Genomic DNA, 21,888 nt, shown 5'->3' on the forward strand with positions numbered 1-21,888 from the left:
ACAATTATTTGAGATGTATGGGCTGTATAGTGGCTTTGTTGATTCACAGCAAGAAGGTCCTGGGCTCCATTTACAGGTGGATTCTTTCTGTGAGGAGTTTGCATGTTCTCCCCATGTGTATGTGGGTTTTTTTTTCCGGGTGCTCTAGTTTTCTCCCACAGTCCAAAGACATGCAAGTGAGGTAAATTGAAGATACAAAACTGTCTCTGACTGTGTTTGATATTAAATGTGTGAACTAATAAATCTTGTGTAATGAGTAACTACCTGCCCTGTCATGAATGTAACCATGATGTTAAAATCCTAATAAATAAATTAAAAATTAAGATAAATGTCTGAGAGGCAGGTCAATAAATCAAGTGTGCTACCTATCATTTGTAATAAAATATAAGCCCATCGAGATGTGCTACCACTATTTATAAGACATAGATCTATCGAGATGCGCTGTCTATTGTTTATAATCATATACATACCTATCGAGATGTCCTACCTATTGTTTATAATAAGATACATACCTATCGAGATGTCCTACCTATTGTTTATAATAAGATATAGAGCTATCGAGATGTGCTACCTATAGTTTATAATAAGATAAACATAATTTTAATAAGAATAGATCGATAAAACTTAAGTATTTACTACAGGAATACATTTCGATAGGGTAGGACAAATCGACAGAACACCGGACGACTCATCCGGGTCCTTTGCATACTTAAAACATATGTTTGGTCGCATATTGTATTACTGTGTGCTTATTTTTGATTTGTATAAATTAAATGCAACTACAAAAATACTGTTACGTCAAATAAGAAGTAGAAAACTGCGTAGGTAATGACAATAAAGACAAAAACATTTGTTCCCTGACCGGGAATCGAACCCGGGCCGCGGCGGTGAGAGCGCCGAATCCTAACCACTAGACCACCAGGGAGCTGATAATACAGCATGAACACAAATATATGAAGTTAACTCATTATAATACATATCAGCTTAAGAGTAGTTACCCTTTAAAATGACGATAGATAGATAGATAGATAGATAGATAGATAGATAGATAGATAGATAGATAGATAGATAGATAGATAGATAGACAGACAGATAGACAGACAGACAGACAGACAGACAGACAGACAGATACTTCTGCCTCCACAGAGTTATTTGACAAAATAAAACTCGATTTTCTAAGTGACGAAGTACTGACTGAGTGTAAAATGGCAGAAATGTAAATAAACAAGTAAAAGTGAGCGAAAAGTTTGCGCCCAACGTGGGGCTCGAACCCACGACCCTGAGATTAAGAGTCTCATGCTCTACCGACTGAGCTAGCCGGGCGACATGCACAGTAGTGTTGCGTCTAAACACATAACCAGGATGTACACAATGCATACAAAAGACAATCAACAACAAAACAATCCTGGATTATTTTTAATAATATAAATAACATAATCATAGTGAGAATCTCACAGTTCAACATTTTGCATGATAACACGCTGCTGTGTGAGCGCTTAGTGTTTAATAATAATAATAATAATAATGATAGTGCATGAGCGCCCTCTGCTGGCTCACAAAACATTTAAACGTGACAAATTAGCAAAAACTAGACGAAATAAGATGAGAGCCAGCACCGTAATATACAGTATGTCATACCAGCTAGTTATATAACAAATATCATTCAACTATACCAGAGCGAATGGTCACCAAAAACTAAGGAGCATCTTATTTCCCTGTTGTTTAAATACACTGCTGGTACCATGCTAGCACATTTACATATCAGCATCACATTACATCTGAGTGCTTATCAGTCTATATCATGAGTGTACCTAAGATTTCTAGGTAGTACTAAAAACCTGCTAGTTTACAACTATTTCACAAAAATACTGCTAAACAGCCTAGATCAGAATTAGCTGGTTAATAGTCTTAGCTGTTTTGCTGTCAAACACTTATTAAATAATGCTAAACTTAACAGTGCAAGTTTTTAATATAAAGATATTTTAACCAGGAATAAAACGGTATAGGCAACAGAACCTGCTTAGATCAGGAACCAGATCATGCTGGTCTGAAATCAGAGGTGGCAGAATAAAACGGAAACAGGATACAAAACCAATGTCAAGAACAATTTTGTATTTCCTGTAAATGACACCAAAAATCTAGGGCCACATACTGCATTTTGTGTGACGCTGTAGCGACAAGTCAGGAGGACACTATGAAACTACATATGGCTGCAGGAATTTATTTATTTATTAGGGTTTTTAACGTCATGTTTTTAGACTTTTGGTTATATTCATGACAGGAACGGTAGTTACTCATTACACAAGATTCTTCAGTTCACACAAGGTTACATCAACTCAGTCATGGACAATTTAGTGTCTCCAGTTCACCTCACTTGCACGTCATTGGACCCATGCAGACACGGGGAGAACATGCAAACTCCACACAGAAAGGACCCGGACCTTGATCCACTAAGGACCTGGACAGTGGTACCCCAGCCTGTCCCACTACAAATAGATGGCAACAAGCTAATAAACTCCAAGGCAAATCCCAGTATTCTACACTTTAAGTAGAAGTCCACTTTTACTCACACTGTACCACATTAAAACAATAAGAGACACAGGCAAAATTCACTTACCTTCTGTACAGTGAAGCTACAGTGTAGATCTATAATACTAAACAATTATTATTATAGATTATTATTCGTTGTTTGGTGATCTTGTTCCCCCAACCCAGCTTGAATCATGTTAATAACAGGCAATGTTTACAACATAAATGATTTCTGCGTATTCCTTACCACATCACTTTAGGATCAACCTGCACAGATCTACGTACGTAGATTGGTGTAATAATTCTTACCATTTACCCAGCATTTTATCCAGATGTGTATCTTTTAGGGATGTAACGATGCACCACAAGACAGAAATCGGTGCACATGTGCCACAATTCGAATCGGTTATTCATTTAAGATGAATCAATATTCACCTCGCCTGCTTGGTGTCACTACAGGGTTGCCAGGTTCAGAATTTTCCAGCCAAATGTAATTTATGTTAGGATACTTTATTTATTTGTATTACACATTTATTATTTATTTATATAATGTTGGATTTGTTTTAAAATTTCATTTAAGTTTTTTACACAATAAGCATTATTTGGCATAGTTCTATTTTATAGAGAAATAATAAAAGGAAACTTTGTCATCATTTGTCTTCAAATTCATTTTGTTTAAAAAAATCGTGAAGAAGTCGTATCGTGACCCCAGTATCGTGAATCGTATCGCATCATGGGTAGAGTGTATCGTTACATCCCTAGTATCTTTGGTACTGGGCCAGCTCTGGCATGTCGAGGCCTCAGCGTACTTCATGCGGAGACGACGTTCGCTATGTGACGTAATTGTGGAGAAAGCGAACAACCACGGACGTCGCGCAGAGGCTCCGCTCGCCTTGTAGCGCACATGGAAGCTGGGCGAACTCTGCGGACGGCGTCACTCCGTGCCAACGCCTGTGATTGGTCGGTAAAAAAAGAGGCGTGTCATGAAAACAAACATGGATTTTGAGGAGCGTCTCAACTGTGATCATCGGCTGCGTCCGAAATCGCTACTTTCATACTGAACAGTACGCAGGAGCGGGTGTGTCCGAATACGTAGTGTTCATTAAACAGTACGTGAAAAGTACGCGGATAATCTAATGCTTGGGCAGCATTGTTGTGTATGCAAACACAGCACACTTGCGTACTGAAAGAGCTTCTGTACCGGCCGAGCAGTGCGCACTGCTTCTAATTTAGTACGTGCGATTGTCGGTAATCCTGGAACTTAACATCATAAATGTCACAGCGACACCTGCAGCTGTGGAGCAGACAGACAGGCGAAACCAAACCGCTGGAAGTACGTCAGCTTGTAAGCTCGTGAAGGCGCATTCGGCTTCGTGTGACGCTCGCAGAACTTAGTCTCGCAGGAAGTATGCGGAGGCCTTAACACTGGCCTAAAATGCTAAAATCATACTACATCGCATCTTCCACTTTATGCAGAAAATCAAGCGACCATTACTTGCAGATATCTGTGAAATGTTTCTCAATGCTTTCCCCATTCTACTGCATAGTATACCAGCAACACTAGGAACTGAAATATGTAAAAGGTAGTCTTTATTAGTTGATGTTAATAATTCAGCCATTAAGAGCAAACGTATTGCATTGTTTAGTTGAGGTAGAAGAGTAGAAGACTTGCCATTTCTATTTGCTGATACACCACTTAAGGCACTAAACTAATATATAGCACCATGTTACCTTTACACATTTCTAAAACTCTTTTTAAAACATCTTGTTCCTCTGTTGGCTTATAAAACTGTCTCATTTTCAAATACTGGGTCTTTAAGCATGGATTATCGATCATCTGTAGTAACACCATAAGCAGATTGTTTTCTTTCCTACAGTCCTCCACAGGAAGCTGATTGCTGATGGGTCCTGAGGTTGCAGATCCAGGCGAACCGTTTCCCGCAGCGGCTGCACACGAACGGCTTCTCGCCCGTATGGACTCTCTGGTGCTTCTTCAAGTTTCCTGCCTCCGTGAAGAGCTTCCCGCAGATCTCACACTTAAAAGGCTTTTCTCCTGTATGAATGCGCAGGTGAGCCTCCAAATTAGACTGCCCAGTAAAGGCCTTTCCACAGTATTTACAGATGTAGCTCTTTCTCTTACCCCTGATCATGTGCTTGGAAAGCTCTAGACCAGCAAGCGAAACCCCAGGAGGAGGCAAGTGGGTCAGACTCCGGGGGTTCATGCTGATCTTTGTAACGGACTGCGTGATATGAGCTCTGATTCCTGGTTCTAACTGAATCCCGTCTGTCCGACCGAACTGACTGAACGGCTGAGCCTGGGCTTGACACGAAATGCTCGCTGGATTCCACTCTGCCTCCACTCCGAAAGGCCCACTGGTATTCTGAACCCTGTCGTGACCTTTCTGGGTTCCCCTGGCAGATAAAGATTCCGGCGGCACCAGAACGCAGTCTTGCTCATCGTCTACGATGTAAGAGCAGGATGGCTGACTGCCCGAGGGGCTGTTCGTGACCCAGCGAGGTAAAGAAGTCTCCAGCTCTCTGGGTCTCTCATACAGAGTACTGTTTGCCCCCAGCATCTCGAGAGACATGGCTCTCTTTCGTCTCTGAGCTTTCTGGTTCGTAGTTGAAATGCTGCCGCTCTCTGCCGTCGCTTGGTGGTGAGACTGGGATTTGGCGACGTCCCATTCTTCCACTGCTCCGTGAGGAAGGACCGACTCATGTGAACACAGAGTCTCTGCAGGCTGGGAGCCTACCACATCTGGATAACAGCAGGAAGACATCATTTATGTTAACTTGGAAGTGTTTAATCAATTAGAATATTTTATTTGAATACACAGTGACCAGTGACAGTGAATACACAGTGACCCTGACTGACCCTCTATCAAGTATGACCCTCTATCAAGCTGACCCTCTATCAAGTATTAAAATATACTGCTGTATGCTAACATCCTCTGTGCGTGCCTGAGTGGCGAAGCAAGAACACATGCTTTTCGAATCTCAATGGTGCTATCGACCTATCGGGCATCTGCACAGACATAATTGTCTATGTCTGAGGACGGGGAGGATGGCCAAACAGCTGAGCCATTCGGAGGTGCACTTGTCAGTGTGCTTCCAGTGCATGTTCCAAGCCCAGATAGAAATAAAGAGGGTTGTGTCAGGAAAGGCATCCCATGCAAAAACTGTGCCAAATAAGTTAAAATGTGACAATTATAATATAATTTTAGGTTATTTATGCATTATTTTGTATGAATAAAATCTAAACTCAGGTTATTATATAACATATTATATCTGTTGACAAAAAAGCTGGGAGCTCAGGTGGCACTGCGGCGAAATATTCTAGCCCACCACTGCTGAGATCTGGGGATTCTGGGTTCAGCCAGTCGGGCATTCTGACATTGGGGCAAGAAAGGAGGCCGAAACAACCTAGCTGTTGGGAAATGCACTGGTCAGTGCACTCTCAGTGCCGGATGGAAACAGAAAAGTTGGGTAAGGAAGGGCATCCGGAATAATAATTGTCCCAAGTCTGGTATGAGGAGCAGATTCGCTGTGGTGACTTCCATATATATAGAGCAGCCAATACCTGTAAAACCTCGACCTTCCTCATTCTATATGATTACACAGCTATTTAACTCACTCTGTATGTTAATCTCCACTTCTGTAGGTGGGTTGGGGACGGTCATCTGTTCTTGGAGTCCATTTCCTTTTGTTAGAGAGTCTAACTCAGTCTAAAAGGAGAAGAAAGAAAAAGCGTAATTTACTTAAAAATGTATTGTATTAATATAATGATAAAAAGTAGTACATACACACTGTCTAGATATGATGTTTCCATTTTAGCCTCAAGGTTTCTATGAGCTGGTCATTTAAAGCCATTAAAATAACATTATAACAGTTATAGAACAGTATGTCTAAAAAATGATTACAGTTGTTAATAAAAATACCAGAATATATTAAAATATTTAGGGGCTCAAATAACACACAACTGCATTAAAATGTACATTAAATGTCTGCACTAATCATAAAGCCATGAGCATCCATTCACTAATCATAAGCAGTGTTTTAGCAACCTGACATGCAAGCTAACTCGACATAAGTGCAGTTTTATTTTTCGAGTTCCATTAAGTTCCATTATTAAACTCCTAAAATATGATTTGAACAAAATATTCATTACCACAATTCAGAAGTACTATAATAGCTGTGATGTTATTATTTATATTTATATTATTCCCTGTCTACGCCTGCATTCAGCGGTCAGGAAACCGGCTAAGCAATTTATTAAATTGCTGCCCAAACTAAATGCAACTTAGTCTTTATTTACATCCTTATATGTTTGTTTTGTTTGGATTTTTGTCATGTTTGACACCCTTCGGTTACATCCACGACAAATACTGGGCAGTTATAGCCTAGTGGTTAAGGTACTGGTCCAGTAATCAGAAGGTTGCCGGTTCAAGCCTCACCACTGCCAGGTTGTCACTGTTGGGCCCTTGAGCAAGGCCCTTAACTTAAGGCCCTTAATTGCTTAGACTGTATACTGTCACAGTACTGTAAGTCGCTTTGGATAAAAGTGTCTGCTAAATGCAGAAAATGTAAATTATCGCTTGCACAAGATTCATCAGTTCACAAATTTAATATCAAACACAGTCATGGACAATTTTGTATTTCCAAGTCACCTCCCTTGCATGTCTTTGGACTGTGGGAGGAAACCCGCAGACTTGGGGAAAACATGAAAACTCCACACAGAAAGGACCCGGACCGCCCCACCTGGGGATCGAACCCAGGACCTTCTAGCTGTGAGGCGAGAGTGCTACGCACTTAGCCAGCGTGCCGCCTGCATCCTTATATGTAACGTTAACATAGAGCTAACAGTCTGGATAATCAGGCTTAGCTTGGTCAGTCTTATCTTGGAGAGCTACAGTTTATAGAGTCTTGTTATGCATTTATTTTGCTGTAGGAAAGGTAGGTAATATTTATATTTCAATTTACAGTCCTTGTCAAGTGTTGCTCCTTAGATGTGTTTTCATTTCGGCTTGATTAAAATGTTTTCTCACAGTCTTTGGTACTGCAATATATTGTTGCTGCTGTAAGTATGTAGGACATTCAGTTAGTATATGTTCGACAAAAACAGATATACACTGATCAGCCATAACATTAAAACCACCTCCTTGTTTCTACACTCACTGTCCATTTTATCAGCTCCACTTACCATATAGAAGCATTTTGTAGTTCTACAATTACTGACTGTAGTCCATCTGTTTCTCTGCATGCTTTGTTACCCCCTTTCATGCTGTTCTTCAATGCTCAGGACCCCCACAGAGCAGGTATTATTTAGGTGGTGGATGATTCTCAGCACTGCAGTGGTGACACTGACATGGTGGTGGTGTGTTAGTGTGTGTTGTGCTGGTATGAGTGGATCAGACACAGCAGCGCTGCTGGAGTTTTTAAATACCGTGTCCACTCACTGTCCACTCTATTAGACACTCCTACCTAGTCGGTCCACCTTGTAGATACAAAGTCAGAGACGATCGCTCATCTATTGCTGCTGTTTGAGTCGCTCATCTTCTAGACCTTCATCAGTGGTCACAGGACGCTGCCCACGGGGTGCTGTTGGCTGGATATTTTGGTTGGTGGACTACTCTCAGTCCAGCAGTGACAGTGAGGTGTTTAAAAACTTCAGCAGCGCTGGACAAAGAGGGCTAACAAGCATGCAGAGAAACAGATGGACTACAGTCAGTAATTGTTGAACTACAATGTGCTTCTATATGGTAAGTGGAGCTGATAAAATGGTGTAAACCACCTGATCAATGATCAAGGATTCTCTGGCAGTGTTTTTACTTGAGGGGTTTATTTTGTTTTTGTGTGATCCATTCTAGTTGCTACAGATTTATAATGCATGTATATACAGTATTAGTTGTTTGGCACCTGATGGGGGAAGTTTACAGTCTATTGTTTGTTCTGTTGTTGTGCTTCTTGCTAATCTGTCTGGCTTTTCATTGCCAGAAATGCCGCAGTGTCCCGGAATCCTGCCAAGTCTCATGTCCTAATTCATACTGGTGAGTTATTGTAGTGGACTGATAATGATGTTGGATGTAGATGGCTTAAGTTTTCCTAGAAGCTCTGGTTTAAATGTATAAGAAGCCATCTAGGCATTTAAATGTATTCTTAATAAATGTGTGCATGTGTGTTATCTGTACAAACCTCCTCTGCACCGAGGGCTACTGTGATTTGCGCAGGTGAAGAGGAGACCCCACAAATATCCGTACTGGACTCCACGAATCCTGAGAAGCAGACTTTACAGTTTACCCCAGTTTACTTACTTTTAACTAAACAAACACTGTCCTGCAGATTTTCACATTCTGAGGGAAGTAATGGGATTAAATCCCTGGCTCTGTCTTACCGTCTTGCAAACTCATGCCTCCACGTGTCTGTCCTTCTTTCCTGTCCTGTTCCGAATGCTCCTCCTTGACGAACATTACGTCCGGCTCCTCATCCTCCGTCTTTTGAGGCTACGGAGCAGACAGAAACGAGACTGAGCATTATTACAGAGGGACAGAGCCACACACACAGACACACACCAGGTCTTATCATCGTGATTTCAAGAAACAAAAAAGTCTTTTGTCTTTTTAATGTAATTCATGAGGTTAAGTAGGTTAGGAAATATGAATAAAATTAACCAAGAGCTAAGTAAGAGTCGTGTGTTCCTTGATTTCGTTTACATTACATAAATTATATTTATATTTACTTTTTCGGCATTTAGCGGACGCTTTTATCCAAAGCCACTTACACTATACACTTTTTTAAGCAATTGAGGGCTTTGCTCAAGGGTCCAACAGTGGCAACCTGGCAGTAGTGGGGTTTGAACCAGCAACCTTATGATTACTAATTCAGTACCTTAACCGCTGGGCTCTTAGTATCTATAATCCTTATATAACAAGGATTGTAGATACTAAGAGCTTGTGAATGACTATAAATAATGCTAAATGTTGAGGTGTACTTATAGCTGATTTACACTTCTGAGCACACAATGCACAATTATAACACTCCAGTGTGCAGTTAAATTTACAAGTGCAAAGTTAAATCTAGCCCTTAAACAGTATTATTATTATTGGCTTCTATTCTACTGGACCGGTTTTATCCCCATTTAAGTCGCCAGATCTAAATAAAGCACATTGTTTAATCACACAGATCAGATTAAATAATCAAACAAAACACAAACTATGGAAATCAGTGGAAAGCTGTTGTTCAGTGTCATATTTTCATCAAGTATGTCATATTTGTCTGGCTTTAGGTCTTTCTATAAAAAAGCGTTCAGCCTAAAGCCAAAATTTCCCAGCAGCAAAATAGCTATATATAAGATTTTATGTATATTTACAGAAATGCTTAGTCAGTTTATAATGTAAGACAGTGAAAATCTAAAGTTTTAAACAGCCTGACCTACACCTAATCAGCTGGTCATCTTCTCAAACCAGTTTTGTTTGTTTGTTTATTAGGATTTTAACGTCATGTTTTACACTTTGGTTACATTCATGACAGGAAACGGTAGTTACTCATTACACAAGATTCATCAGTTCACAAGGTTATATCAAACACAGTCATGGACAATTTAGTATCTCCAGTTCTCCTCACTTGCACGTCTTTGGACTGTGGGAGGAAACCGGAGAACTTGCAAAATCCACACAGACAGGACCCGGACCACCCCACCTGGGGATCAAACCCAGGACCTTCCTTCATGCTGTGAGGCGACAGTGCTACCCACTTAGCCACCGTGCCGCCCCCCAAACCAGTCAGGCTTATTACGTGAAGCTTATGGTGGGTTGATATGAACCGGTCCTTGTGTGGAAAAGATCGAGTGGCACGGATTCAAACTCAAGCCAGAGTGGATTAGTTCTTACCTTTCCCCCCCTTTTAGACCGTCTGGACATCCGTCTGACGTCAATTTGAATAATTTGAATTAAATATACACCGATCAGCCATAACATTATGACCACCTCATTGTCAATTTTATCAGATTCACTTTGTAGTTCTACAATTACTGACTGTAGTCCATCTGTTTCTCTGCATGCTTTGTAAGCCCCCTTTCATGCTGTTCTTCAATGGTCAGGACCCCCACAGAGCAGGTATTATTTAGGTGGTGGATCATTCTCAGCACTGCAGTGGCACTGACATGGTGCTGGTATGAGTGGATCAGACACAGCAGCGCTGCTGGAGTTTTTAATCACCTCACTGTCACTGCTGGACTGAGAATCGTCCACCGACCAAAAACATCCAGCCAACAGCGCGCCGTGGGCAGCGTCCTGTGACCACTGATGAAGGTCTAGAAGACGACCGACTCAAACAGCAGCAATAGATGAGCGATCGTCTCTGACTTTACATCTACAAGGTGGACCGACTAGGTAGGAGTGTCTAATAGAGTGGACAGTGAGTGGACTGCTGTGTCTGATCCACTCATACCAGCACAACACACACTAACACACCAGCACCATGTCAGTGTCACAAAGTGCTTCTATATGGTAAGTGGAGCTGATAAAATGGACAGTGAGTGTAGAAACAAGGAGGTGGTTTTAATCTCAAATCTCAAAGGAGCAAACAAAGGTGTCGTATAAACAAAGTTTATTTTAGATTCATACAATTCCAAACAACTGCCGTTTAAAACCACTTTTACTTTTGCATGACAGTAATTATGGGTTCATAAATCTTTCGCACAATGTTACTTAGATTCACGTGAGTCATATAAAAATAATAATAAAAAAACAACAATTAAATCAGGAGATTTAAGACTGGAAAATATTGCTGCCAAAGCCAAAGTGCTGTTTACTAACATTTTATTGTCTATAACAATGTAGGAGAATCACATGCAGCTTCATACATCTACATGTCAGTCACTGTTGTGTGGACAAGGTCCTTGTCAGTTTTTGACTGCCCCAAGGGACAGAAGCTCCTCAGCCATGAAGACATCAGGGTGATACTTCTGCTGGTGGGTTTTAAGGTTCCGTATCCAGGCGAACGACTTCCCGCACTGGGTGCAGCTGTACGGCCTCTCGCCCGTGTGCACCTTCTGGTGCTTCTTCAGGTTTCCGGCCTCTGCGAAGAACTTGCCGCAGGTGTTACACCTGAACGGTTTCTCGCCCGTGTGGATGCGCTGGTGGATCTCCACCTTCTTGGGGCGGTTAAAGGCTTTTCCACAAAATTTGCAAGAGAAGAGCTTTTCGTTCGCGAGCCTTTGATGCCTCGGCTGTCCGGCTCTCGGCTGGTACAGGCCGCTGTTTTTGGGTTGCTGCCAGCCGCTCAGGTTCGGTACGACCGCGGACGCCGATGCGACCACTGGGAAGTCGTCGGAGAGGTGCGCCAGCCCGGACGGAGGCGAGTTAAAATGATTAAGACGATGCAAAGTCTTGTGTCTCGGCGGTATTTTAGTGCTGTCCCAAACCGACAGGCTATCCCCTTCCTCCGCAGACTCGACCTCTATGACCTCTGGTCTCTCTCGGTTCTCGGTTCTACCGTTACCCGCCGCGTAAGAACAAGATGGCCGCGGTGGGTCCGCATTGTCGCCCCTTTGCATGAAAAGCTCCTGCAAAGGAGCGCAATCCCCACTCACGCCAAACTCCGCCTCGCCCTCTCCTCTCGAGGGCTTCTGGGATAAGCGCCCGGCATTCTCAAATCGCGGCTCAGATTTAAGCACTTTGTCGGATCCACTGACCTCCAAAGCCGGGTGCCGCGTCCTGGGGTGCTGAGCGTCCGCTTTATCCATCTGAGCAGCACCGAAATCTGTCTGTCCACCCTCACACACAACCTCCGCCACGCCTGAGGAACAGAGGGGGAAACGACACACACTGAGCTGCAGTATTCACAACATTTACCTGCTTAATATACACATACATGCTTCAGTGTCGAACATGTTTGTTATGCAATGTTTCCGCTACATGCACTTGGCCCGCCGCTGCTTAATTATTGCCGCCGCTCCATCAGAATTTATATAATTACATGAAACCGCAATTACAAAAGCAGAGGGCTTTTATTTTGGAGTGAGGAATACAGGAAGTGGAATAGTGACGCCTAACGCGCTGCTTCCATCGGCCTTTCCCAAACCGTTCCCTCCTCACTAACACTCCACTACAGAGTCACACCCCATATGAAGCCACACTCTGTGCTGTGATGGGAGCTTCCCATTAAGGGGAGGGTCTAAATTCAGGAGTCGACTATGGGACGCACTCTTTGCTTTCGAGCGGAAGAAGGAAGCTGCCGTCACCATGGCTACAGATCGACGCTTTTCTCTCCTTGCTGTCATGTCTTGCGCTCCGTTATCATTTCAGCATCTCTAAGCGGGAATACGAGCTCAGGAGACGCAAGCACCTGCTACTTTATAACTAGTATAAATGTATAGTTATGTTTTAATTCTCCAAAAAGTCGTGTTAAATATGATAATAAATGTTAGTGATAGTATTGTTGGGGTAAAATAATTTTGCCATTTGTGAAGTTTAAGTTCACCGATCACAGATTTTATTACTTTCTTAAGACAGAAGAAGACTGTGCCTAAATTTGTTCTAACACTTATGAGGAAACCTAATATCATATTTTACTGAACATGATGTCAGACCCTACATCTGTAAGGTGTTTCCTCTATTCTCCTTTCCTAGCTGCACTTCCGTGGATTGTGGTGGTTGAGTGTGCTCTGGTGTACACTCGCTGTTGGAGGGGTGTATAGTGCACTCCCCCTCCGTCCTGATTACTTTGGGACAGCCCTTAATATGCGAGCGCTCCACGTGAACGTGCAAACGGAGGCGGAGTGAAGAGGCGGAGTGAGTAGGGAACGGATTGGGATTGGGGGTATCTCTACACACCTGACAAGGTGTTAAGTTAGTTGGTTTTACAGGTGAAAACATTTAGAATGTTACTTTGGGTTTGGCACATACTGCCTAATGGATGGAGCCTGTTTAGATTCTAAGCTTTAAAACAGTGCTGTCAGGGCTAATGTGCTCATTTTGAACACGGATTAATCACATGACCAAGTTTGACCCCGACATTTATTTAGTAAATTAGAGATTTTAATTCAGAAATCATCAAAACTACACTGAGATAATTATAATAAAGAAAAAAGATTCATCTATCCAGTTTGTCATGTATACTACACTACACTATTACACTACACTATTACACTACTACACTACAACACTACACTACACTATTACACTACACAATTACACTACAACACTACACTACTCTACTACACTACAACACTACACTACTACACTACACTACACTACACTACAACACTACAAAACTACTACACTACAACACTACTACACTACTCTACTACAACACTACTACACTACTACACTACAACACTACACTACACTACTACACTACAACACTACACTATTACACTACACTACTACACTACTCTACTACACTACTCTACTACACTACTCTACTACACTACTCTACTACACTACTCTACTACACTACTCTACTACACTACACTACACTACTACACTACACTACTACACTACTACACTACAACACTACACTACACTACACTACTACACTACTACAATACACTACTACAATACACTACTACAATACACTACTACACTACACTACTACACTACACTACTACACTACACTACACTACTACACTACAACTCTACTCTACTACACTACAACACTACACTACTACACTACACTACAACACTACACTTCACTACACTACACTACAACACTACACTACAACACTACACTACTACACTACACTACTACACTACACTACAACACTACTACACTACAACACTACACTACACAACACTACACTACAACACTACACTACAACACTACGACACTACACAACACTACTACACTACAACACTACACTACACTACAACACTACACTACAACACACTACAGTACACTACACTACAACACTACACTACAACACTACACTACTACACTACACTTCTACACTACACAACACTACAACACTACACTACACTACTACACTACACTACTACACTACACTACTACACTACAACACTACAACACACTACACTACAACACTACAACACTACACTAGTATTTGTTTTATTCCTCCCCCATACAAAGAATTACTAGTATTTTAACTTGTAATTTATCACAGAATATTGTTGCAGTTAATAAACGTTTTGAATATAGATATAATGTGTTGTTTTGATTGTGTTGTTCTTACACTGATTCTTTTATTTTAAATTTAAAGATCCGTTTTTTTTAACGCTTTTTAATTCATTTTGCGCTGCACCGGATGGGGGCCGTGGGTGTGTGGGGGGTTGAGGGCGCCTGCCACCGCTGCTTAAAAAAATTCTAGAGGAAACACTGTTATGTGTTTATTAGGGTTCTGTATTAAATATCTGATCCTTTTATTACCTCTATTGTGGTGTGAAGATGCGTCATAGAAGCGAACGAATGTATTTACTGCAGAAAACGCACTAAACAGATGAAAGTATGTGGACACTATCATTCGTCCACTCACCATCCTCTCGAATAAAAAGCTGCTGCTGTGTGTGACCTTCATCAGACGTCTCAGCCTTGACGAGTACAGAGTCTGATCCAGACTTGCTTGAATCTTCAGGCTTTTGGAAGAAAAACACCAAAGTTTAGCCTCATTTTGTAGTTCTACAATTACTGACTGTAGTCCATTTCTCTGCATGCTTTTTGTCAGGACCAACACAGAGCAGGTATTATTTAGGTGGTGGATGATTCTCAGCACTGCAGTGACACTGACATGGTGGTGGTGTGTTAGTGTGTGTTGTGCTGGTATGAGTGGATCAGACACAGCAGCGCGGTCACTGCTGGACTGAGAATCGTCCACCAAACAAAAATATCCAGCCTACAGCGCCCCGTGGGCAGCGTCCTGTGACCACTGATGAAGGTCTAGAAGATGACCGACTCAAACAGCAGCAATAGATGAGCGATCGTCTCTGACTTTACATCTACAAGGTGGACCGACTAGGTAGGAGTGTCTAATAGAGTGGACAGTGAGTGGACACGGTGTTTAAAAACTCCAGCAGCGCTGCTGTGTCTGATCCACTCATACCAGCACAACACACACTAACACACCACCACCATGTCAGTGTCACTGCAGTGCTGAGAATCATCCACCACCTAAATAATACCTGCTCTGTGGGGGTCCTAACCATTGAAGAACAGCATGAAAGGGGGTAACAAAGCATGTAGAGAAACAGATGGACTACAGTCAGTAATTGACAGTTCACAATTATGCTCACCCTGTTTTCATCAGCCCTGATGCATGGATGACTGACGGCCACTTCTGCACCCGAGGGATCCCTCTCTCTCCAAATGTCCTCGTTCATATGCCGTCCAAAGAGTTCGCCTTGATTTGAAAAAACGCCTGGAAATGAAAAACCAAACACATTCATAATTACTGTGGGTGAATACTGGGGTGTAAAAGGATTAAAAATCTACACATCACACAGGTGGGATAATAAATGATGGAGATTTTAATACAGCTCTCATCATGAGCCCTCTTTAGTGCAAGTGATTTCATAAATTTGGATGCTCATTCTATTCCCATTTCAAATAGTTTTAGGCTTTGGTGTTGATATTTAACCGGAACCCAGATCTCAGTGTTAGTGGACTAGTGTAACAGACCTCTGCACTACTCGAGAGCTTGCAAGTATTAAATTAAATATTCTACAGTACACCAGTGATTCCTAAACTGTGCCTGCGCTTTATCTACACTGATTAGACATAACATTATGACCACCTTCCTAATATTGTGTTGGTCCTCGTTTTGCTGCCAAAACCACCCTGACACCTTTCTATTAGAACCAGCATGAACTTCTTCAGCAGTTTGAGCTACAGCAGCTCGTCTGTTGGATCGGACCACACGTGCATCAGTGAGCCTTGGCCGCCCATGACCCTGTCGCCGGTTTACCACTGTTCCTTCCTTGGAGCACTTTTGATAGATACTGACCACTGCAGACCGGGACACACCCCACAAGAGCTGCAGTTTTAGAGCCATCACAATTTGGCCCTCGTCAAACTCGCTCAAATCCTCACGGCCCGCGTGACAGACGAGCTCCTGTGGCTCGAACTGCTGAAGAAGTTCATGCTGGTTCACGGCATCACGGTTTGTTTCGTATGGGGCTGCATAGCCGCAGACCGGTCTGTTAGGAAGGTGGTCATAATGTTATGCCTCATCGGTGTAAACACGTAAGGGAAATGTAATTTTACATTTAACGTTTTCAGCATTCAGCATTTCATTTATTAAAAGCGACTTACAGTGTTGGGCAATTGAGGGCCCAACAGTGGCAACCTGTCAGTGGTGGGTTTGAACCAGCGACCCTCTGATTACTAGTCCAGTAACTTAACCGCTAGGCTACAACGGCCTTCATTTTAAGGGAGTTTTCCCTGCCACTGTCACTCTTGGTTTGTTAACTGCTTGTCATTTGCTCAAGGTAATAAGCTAGTAACATCTAATGCTTTGGACTAGGTTATATGCCATATTAGAACACTTCAGTGGATGATATGGATTGAAAAATTTATTATTATCCGATTATTATGGTATAATTCACTTCACGAAACAGCACAGACAAAGTAAAAGCAGCAAATATAAATTGCAGTTTTGTTTGTAGACTGAATTAGAATTTAAATCCTGTCACTGTAGTTCAGAACATTACTCTGGCTCAATAGTTGGGCTAATATTAAGAAAATGTACACAAACATCAAGATATAAAAACATAATAATAAAAACACCCAATAAAAATGGCACAGTTCGTACAGAAACGCGTATGTGTGTGTGTGTGTGACACACTTTATGCAAACCGCTCACCATACACACTGTAAACATTGTGTAAAAATATGTCCACGTGCAATACTAAAGCAATAGAAAAACTGTCTTATTTTCTGGGAGCGGTCCTTCATTGCGGGGCAGTGGTAGCTTAGTGGTTAAGGTACAGGACATGTGATCAAAAAGCTTAAACCAGCAGGTTTAAGCCCCACAACTGCCAAATTGCTACTGCTAGGTCCCTGAGCAAGGCCCTTAACCCTCAATTGATTCAGTCACAACTGTAAGTCGCTTTGGAGTTGCATAGGTATTAAATGTACTTCATTTTAATGTTTTTCATATTGTAAAGAAATGTGTCTGCTTTGTGTGAAAATCCAAACATGAATAACTGACAGTAGTGATATTTTAGTAAAACTGGGTGGGGAGAGAAAACTGCTGTGACATTCTACCACACAACAATTACTTCCAAATGTATTTTATTACTGACAAACTAAATACGCTTAAGCTTGTTTAGCTGTTTGTTATCAGATGGATGGATGGGTAGGAGTGATAGATAAACAGGTGGGAAGTATGGATGATTGGGTAAGTGAGTAGGAAGGATAGATAAGAATGATGGATGGATGGATGGATGGATGGATGGATAGATACAGGGGTTGGACAAAATAACTGAAACACCTGGTTTTAGACCACAATAATTTATTAGTATGGTGTAGGGCCTCCAATACAGCGTCAATTCGTCTTGGAAATGACATATACAAGTCCTGCACAGTGGTCAGAGGGATTTTAAGCCATTCTTCTTGCAGGATAGTGGCCAGGTCACTACGTGATGCTGGTGGAGGAAAACGTTTCCTGACTCGCTTCTCCAAAACACCCCAAAGTGGCTCAATAATATTTAGATCTGGTGACTGTGCAGGCCATGGGAGATGTTCAACTTCACTTTCATGTTCATCAAACCAACCTTTCACCAGTCTTGCTGTGTGTATTGGTGCATTGTCATCCTGATACACGGCACCGCCATTGGATGCACATGGTCCTCCAGAATGGTTCGGTAGTCCTTGGCAGTGACGCGCCCATCTAGCACAAGTATTGGGCCAAGGGAATGCCATGATATGGCAGCCCAAACCATCACTGATCCACCCCCATGCTTCACTCTGGGCATGCAACAGTCTGGGTGGTACGCTTCTTTGGGGCTTCTCCACACCGTAACTCTCCCGGATGTGGGGAAAACAGTAAAGGTGGACTCATCAGAGAACAATACATGTTTCACATTGTCCACAGCCCAAGATTTGCGCTCCTTGCACCATTGAAACCGACGTTTGGCATCGGCACGAGTGACCAAAGGTTTGGCTATAGCAGCCCGGCCGTGTATATCGACCCTGTGGAGCTCCCGACGGACAGTTCTGGTGGAAACAGGAGAGTTGAGGTGCACATTTAATTCTGCCGTGATTTGGGCAGCCGTGGTTTTATGTTTTTTGGATACAATCCGGGTTAGCACCCGAACATCCCTTTCAGACAGCTTCCTCTTGCGTCCACAGTTAATCCTGTTGGATGTGGTTTGTCCTTCTTGGTGGTATGCTGACATTACCCTGGATACCGTGGCTCTTGATACATCACAAAGACTCGCTGTCTTGGTCACAGATGCGCCAGCAAGACGTGCACCAACAATTTGTCCTCTTTTGAACTCTGGTATGTCACCCATAATGTTGTGTGCATTGCAATATTTTGAGCAAAACTGTGCTCTTACCCTGCTAATTGAACCTTCACACTCTGCTCTTACTGGTGCAATGTGCAATTAATGAAGATTGGCCACCAGACTGGTCCAATTTAGCCATGAAACCTCCCACACTAAAATGACAGGTGTTTCAGTTATTTTGTCCAACCCCTGTAGGTAGGTAGGTAGGTAGGTAGATAGATAGATAGATAGATAGATAGATAGATAGATAGATAGATAGATAGACAGACAGATAGACAGACAGACAGACAGATAAAAACAGAGATAGATGGACGGACGGACAGACAACCAGATAGATAAATAGACAGAGAGATAGACACACAGATAGATAGAGGCTGACAGACGGACAAGTAGATAGACAGACTGATAGACAAACAGAGGCAGACAGACAGATAGATAGAAACATTGATAGATAGACAAACAGAGGCAGACAGACGGACAAGTAGATAGACAGACAGACAGACAGACAGTTAGATAGACGGATGGACAGACAACCAGATAGATAGATAGATAGATAGATAGATAGATAGATAGATAGATAGATAGATAGACAAACAGATCTATAGACAGACAGATCTATAGATAGACAGATAAATAGATAGACAGACAGACAGAAACTTGGAGGTATGGTGGGTATCACATTCGATGTATAAACGTTGAACCCAAATCTTGACTGTTACACAGATTTTAATCTTAGTATATATCATGCTTCACGCCTCAAATTCACAGCTCTGACATAATTACGATAAATATAATGAAATAAAACCACATCCTCCACTACAGACCTCATTATGCTATTATTTTGAACCATGTTATAAGTAAACAGCACCTCTGCATCACAACCAACACACCTACCAGCAGCACTGCTTCTGTATTTATCTGATAATGCAGCGTTCACTTGCACCCTGTTAGATCGATTGAGTGAGTTTTCTCGGATTCTCCTCTCGGCGTATCCGCGGGCCATCCTGAGCTCCAGCAGATGCAGTTTTCTCTTCAGGGCTTTATTTTCTCTCTGACACTGAGACATCTGCAGGTTGATGACGGCGTAATCATCGTCCACCAGCTTACAGATCTCCGCCACAGCAGCGTTCGCCAGCACCTCCATGATGGAGGCCAGCTGCGTCTGGAAGGCCAGGCGGTTCGACATGCTCAGATCGATCTAAAACCAGCACCCGCGGTCAGGCAGCCACTGAAACGACTCACTTCACATGTAACACCGTTCAAATAAAATGAAAAATAAAAAGTAATAATAAAAACGGCGCTGAATTCGGTTTGTATTGTTGGAACAGCCTCTTCTTGTTGCCAACCACCAGTGACGCCACGCGCACTTCCGGCTGTCCTGTAGTAGTGACGTCACGAACTCTGCTAACGCTCGGTTGTGTTGCTAAAATCGAAGCTAACTCACGGTGTTCCGCACACCTTCGTAAAGCCTTAAAACTAAATGTTTTTTTCCCCTTTTGCGACCACAGAGCTGCTATTCAAATAGTCTTAAAGTCAAGTAAATGTCCGAACTAATTTTGAAATCCCGAGTTATTAATTTTAAACCAGTCAAATTCAACCTATATCCGCCACCTAACCCACTGTACGGGACACTGTTACATATTAATTTATTTATTTATTAGGATATTAAATTCATGTTTTACACTCTTTCAACCATTACATTCATGCCAGGACAGGTTACACAAGATACATCAGTTCACGTCTTGACACAGTCGTGGACAATTTTATATTTCCAGTTCACCTCACTTGCATGTTTTTGGACTGTGGGAGGAAGCCCACACAGACACGGGGAGAACATGCAAATTCCACACAGAAAGGACCTGGGCCAGTCCACCTGGGGTTCAAACCCAGGACCTTCTTGCTGTAAGGTGACAGTGCTACCCACTGAGCCACAAAAATAAGCTTAAAAGGTGACCAGATCTAGCCTAGTGGTTAAAGAACTGGACTAGTAAGCAGAAGCCCAGCTAACAAAGTTACGTTCTGAGAACGTTCCCCAAACGTTCCATTTTGGTTGTGGGAATGTTGCATTGGAATGTTGGAATTTTGTCCAGTTTTCTTAATGTTCTTAGAACGTTTTTTTTTTAAAGTCATAAAAACGTTCATAGAACGTTACCTAAACCTCATTTGCAACCATAATTTAACGTTCTGGGAACGTTGTCTTGGAATGTTCTAAGAACATTTTAAATAAGGTCCTCTGAACGTTCCCTTAACATTCCATTTTGGTTGTATGAATGTTTTATTAGAACGTTCCTTCAACGTTATTTTGTCCGTTTTTTGTCAGTTTTTTTAATATTCTTAAGACATTTCATACAAATTAAAGAACCCAAAAACATTTTTAAATGTTTTAAATGTTTTAAATGTTACTTTAACAAACTTTTAACATAACTATAGATAATGTTAATCCAGGACAATGTTCATCCCTCTGTCTCAGTGATATATTGGATGAAGGAGATTGCAGGCAGAGAGAGAATCTGTTTAACTCTGCACATTTATTCTCAACACACACACACACACACACACACACACACACACACACACACACACACATACACACATTCATGCTTCCAACCCGTTACATGTGCATTCACTTAGTAATTCTACCCTCATTATCTTATATAGTCATTAAGTATTTACTGCCACCTTCTAACCGTTAACTAACTTACAGTTATATATCACCAAATACAATTCTAATATACTACAGTCCTGAACCCCCCTAACCCCCTCAGACATTACCATTCATTAAAAACAATATCTGAATCACTCTGATAACATTTGCTATGATGGTCTAATTCAAACAATTCATGTGATAATACTGACATAAACTGAGGCAAAATCAATGCAAACATATTTATTTAAAAAA

The 21,888-nt window shown here is 41.9% G+C and overlaps 1 protein-coding gene and 2 non-coding genes across 3 annotated transcripts; all 3 read right to left on the bottom strand.

Annotated features, from left to right (window-relative positions):
• Nucleotides 1-853: 853 nt before the first annotated feature.
• On the bottom strand, nt 854-925 carry trnae-cuc (transfer RNA glutamic acid (anticodon CUC)). The gene has a single exon. It is a non-coding gene; the product is annotated as a tRNA-Glu (tRNA).
• A 325-nt stretch (nt 926-1,250) lies between these two features.
• trnak-cuu (transfer RNA lysine (anticodon CUU)) lies at nt 1,251-1,323 on the bottom strand. Its single transcript has one exon. It is a non-coding gene; the product is annotated as a tRNA-Lys (tRNA).
• Nucleotides 1,324-4,102: 2,779 nt separating this feature from the next.
• si:ch211-89o9.6 (Krueppel homolog 1) lies at nt 4,103-20,323 on the bottom strand. The gene is made up of 8 exons (XM_062995347.1): nt 19,884-20,323; nt 15,774-15,898; nt 15,020-15,119; nt 12,221-12,324; nt 8,921-9,029; nt 8,722-8,801; nt 6,164-6,254; nt 4,103-5,287 (listed from the first exon to the last, which is right to left on the bottom strand). Exons 1-8 carry the CDS (start codon nt 20,173-20,175, stop codon nt 4,401-4,403), a joined length of 1,788 nt encoding a protein of 595 aa, XP_062851417.1. The 5' UTR covers nt 20,176-20,323; the 3' UTR covers nt 4,103-4,400.
• Between the last annotated feature and the right edge of the window lie 1,565 nt (nt 20,324-21,888).

The sequence above is a fragment of the Trichomycterus rosablanca genome, chromosome 5 (genome assembly GCF_030014385.1).
Source record: "Trichomycterus rosablanca isolate fTriRos1 chromosome 5, fTriRos1.hap1, whole genome shotgun sequence".
Lineage (NCBI taxonomy): Eukaryota > Metazoa > Chordata > Actinopteri > Siluriformes > Trichomycteridae > Trichomycterus > Trichomycterus rosablanca.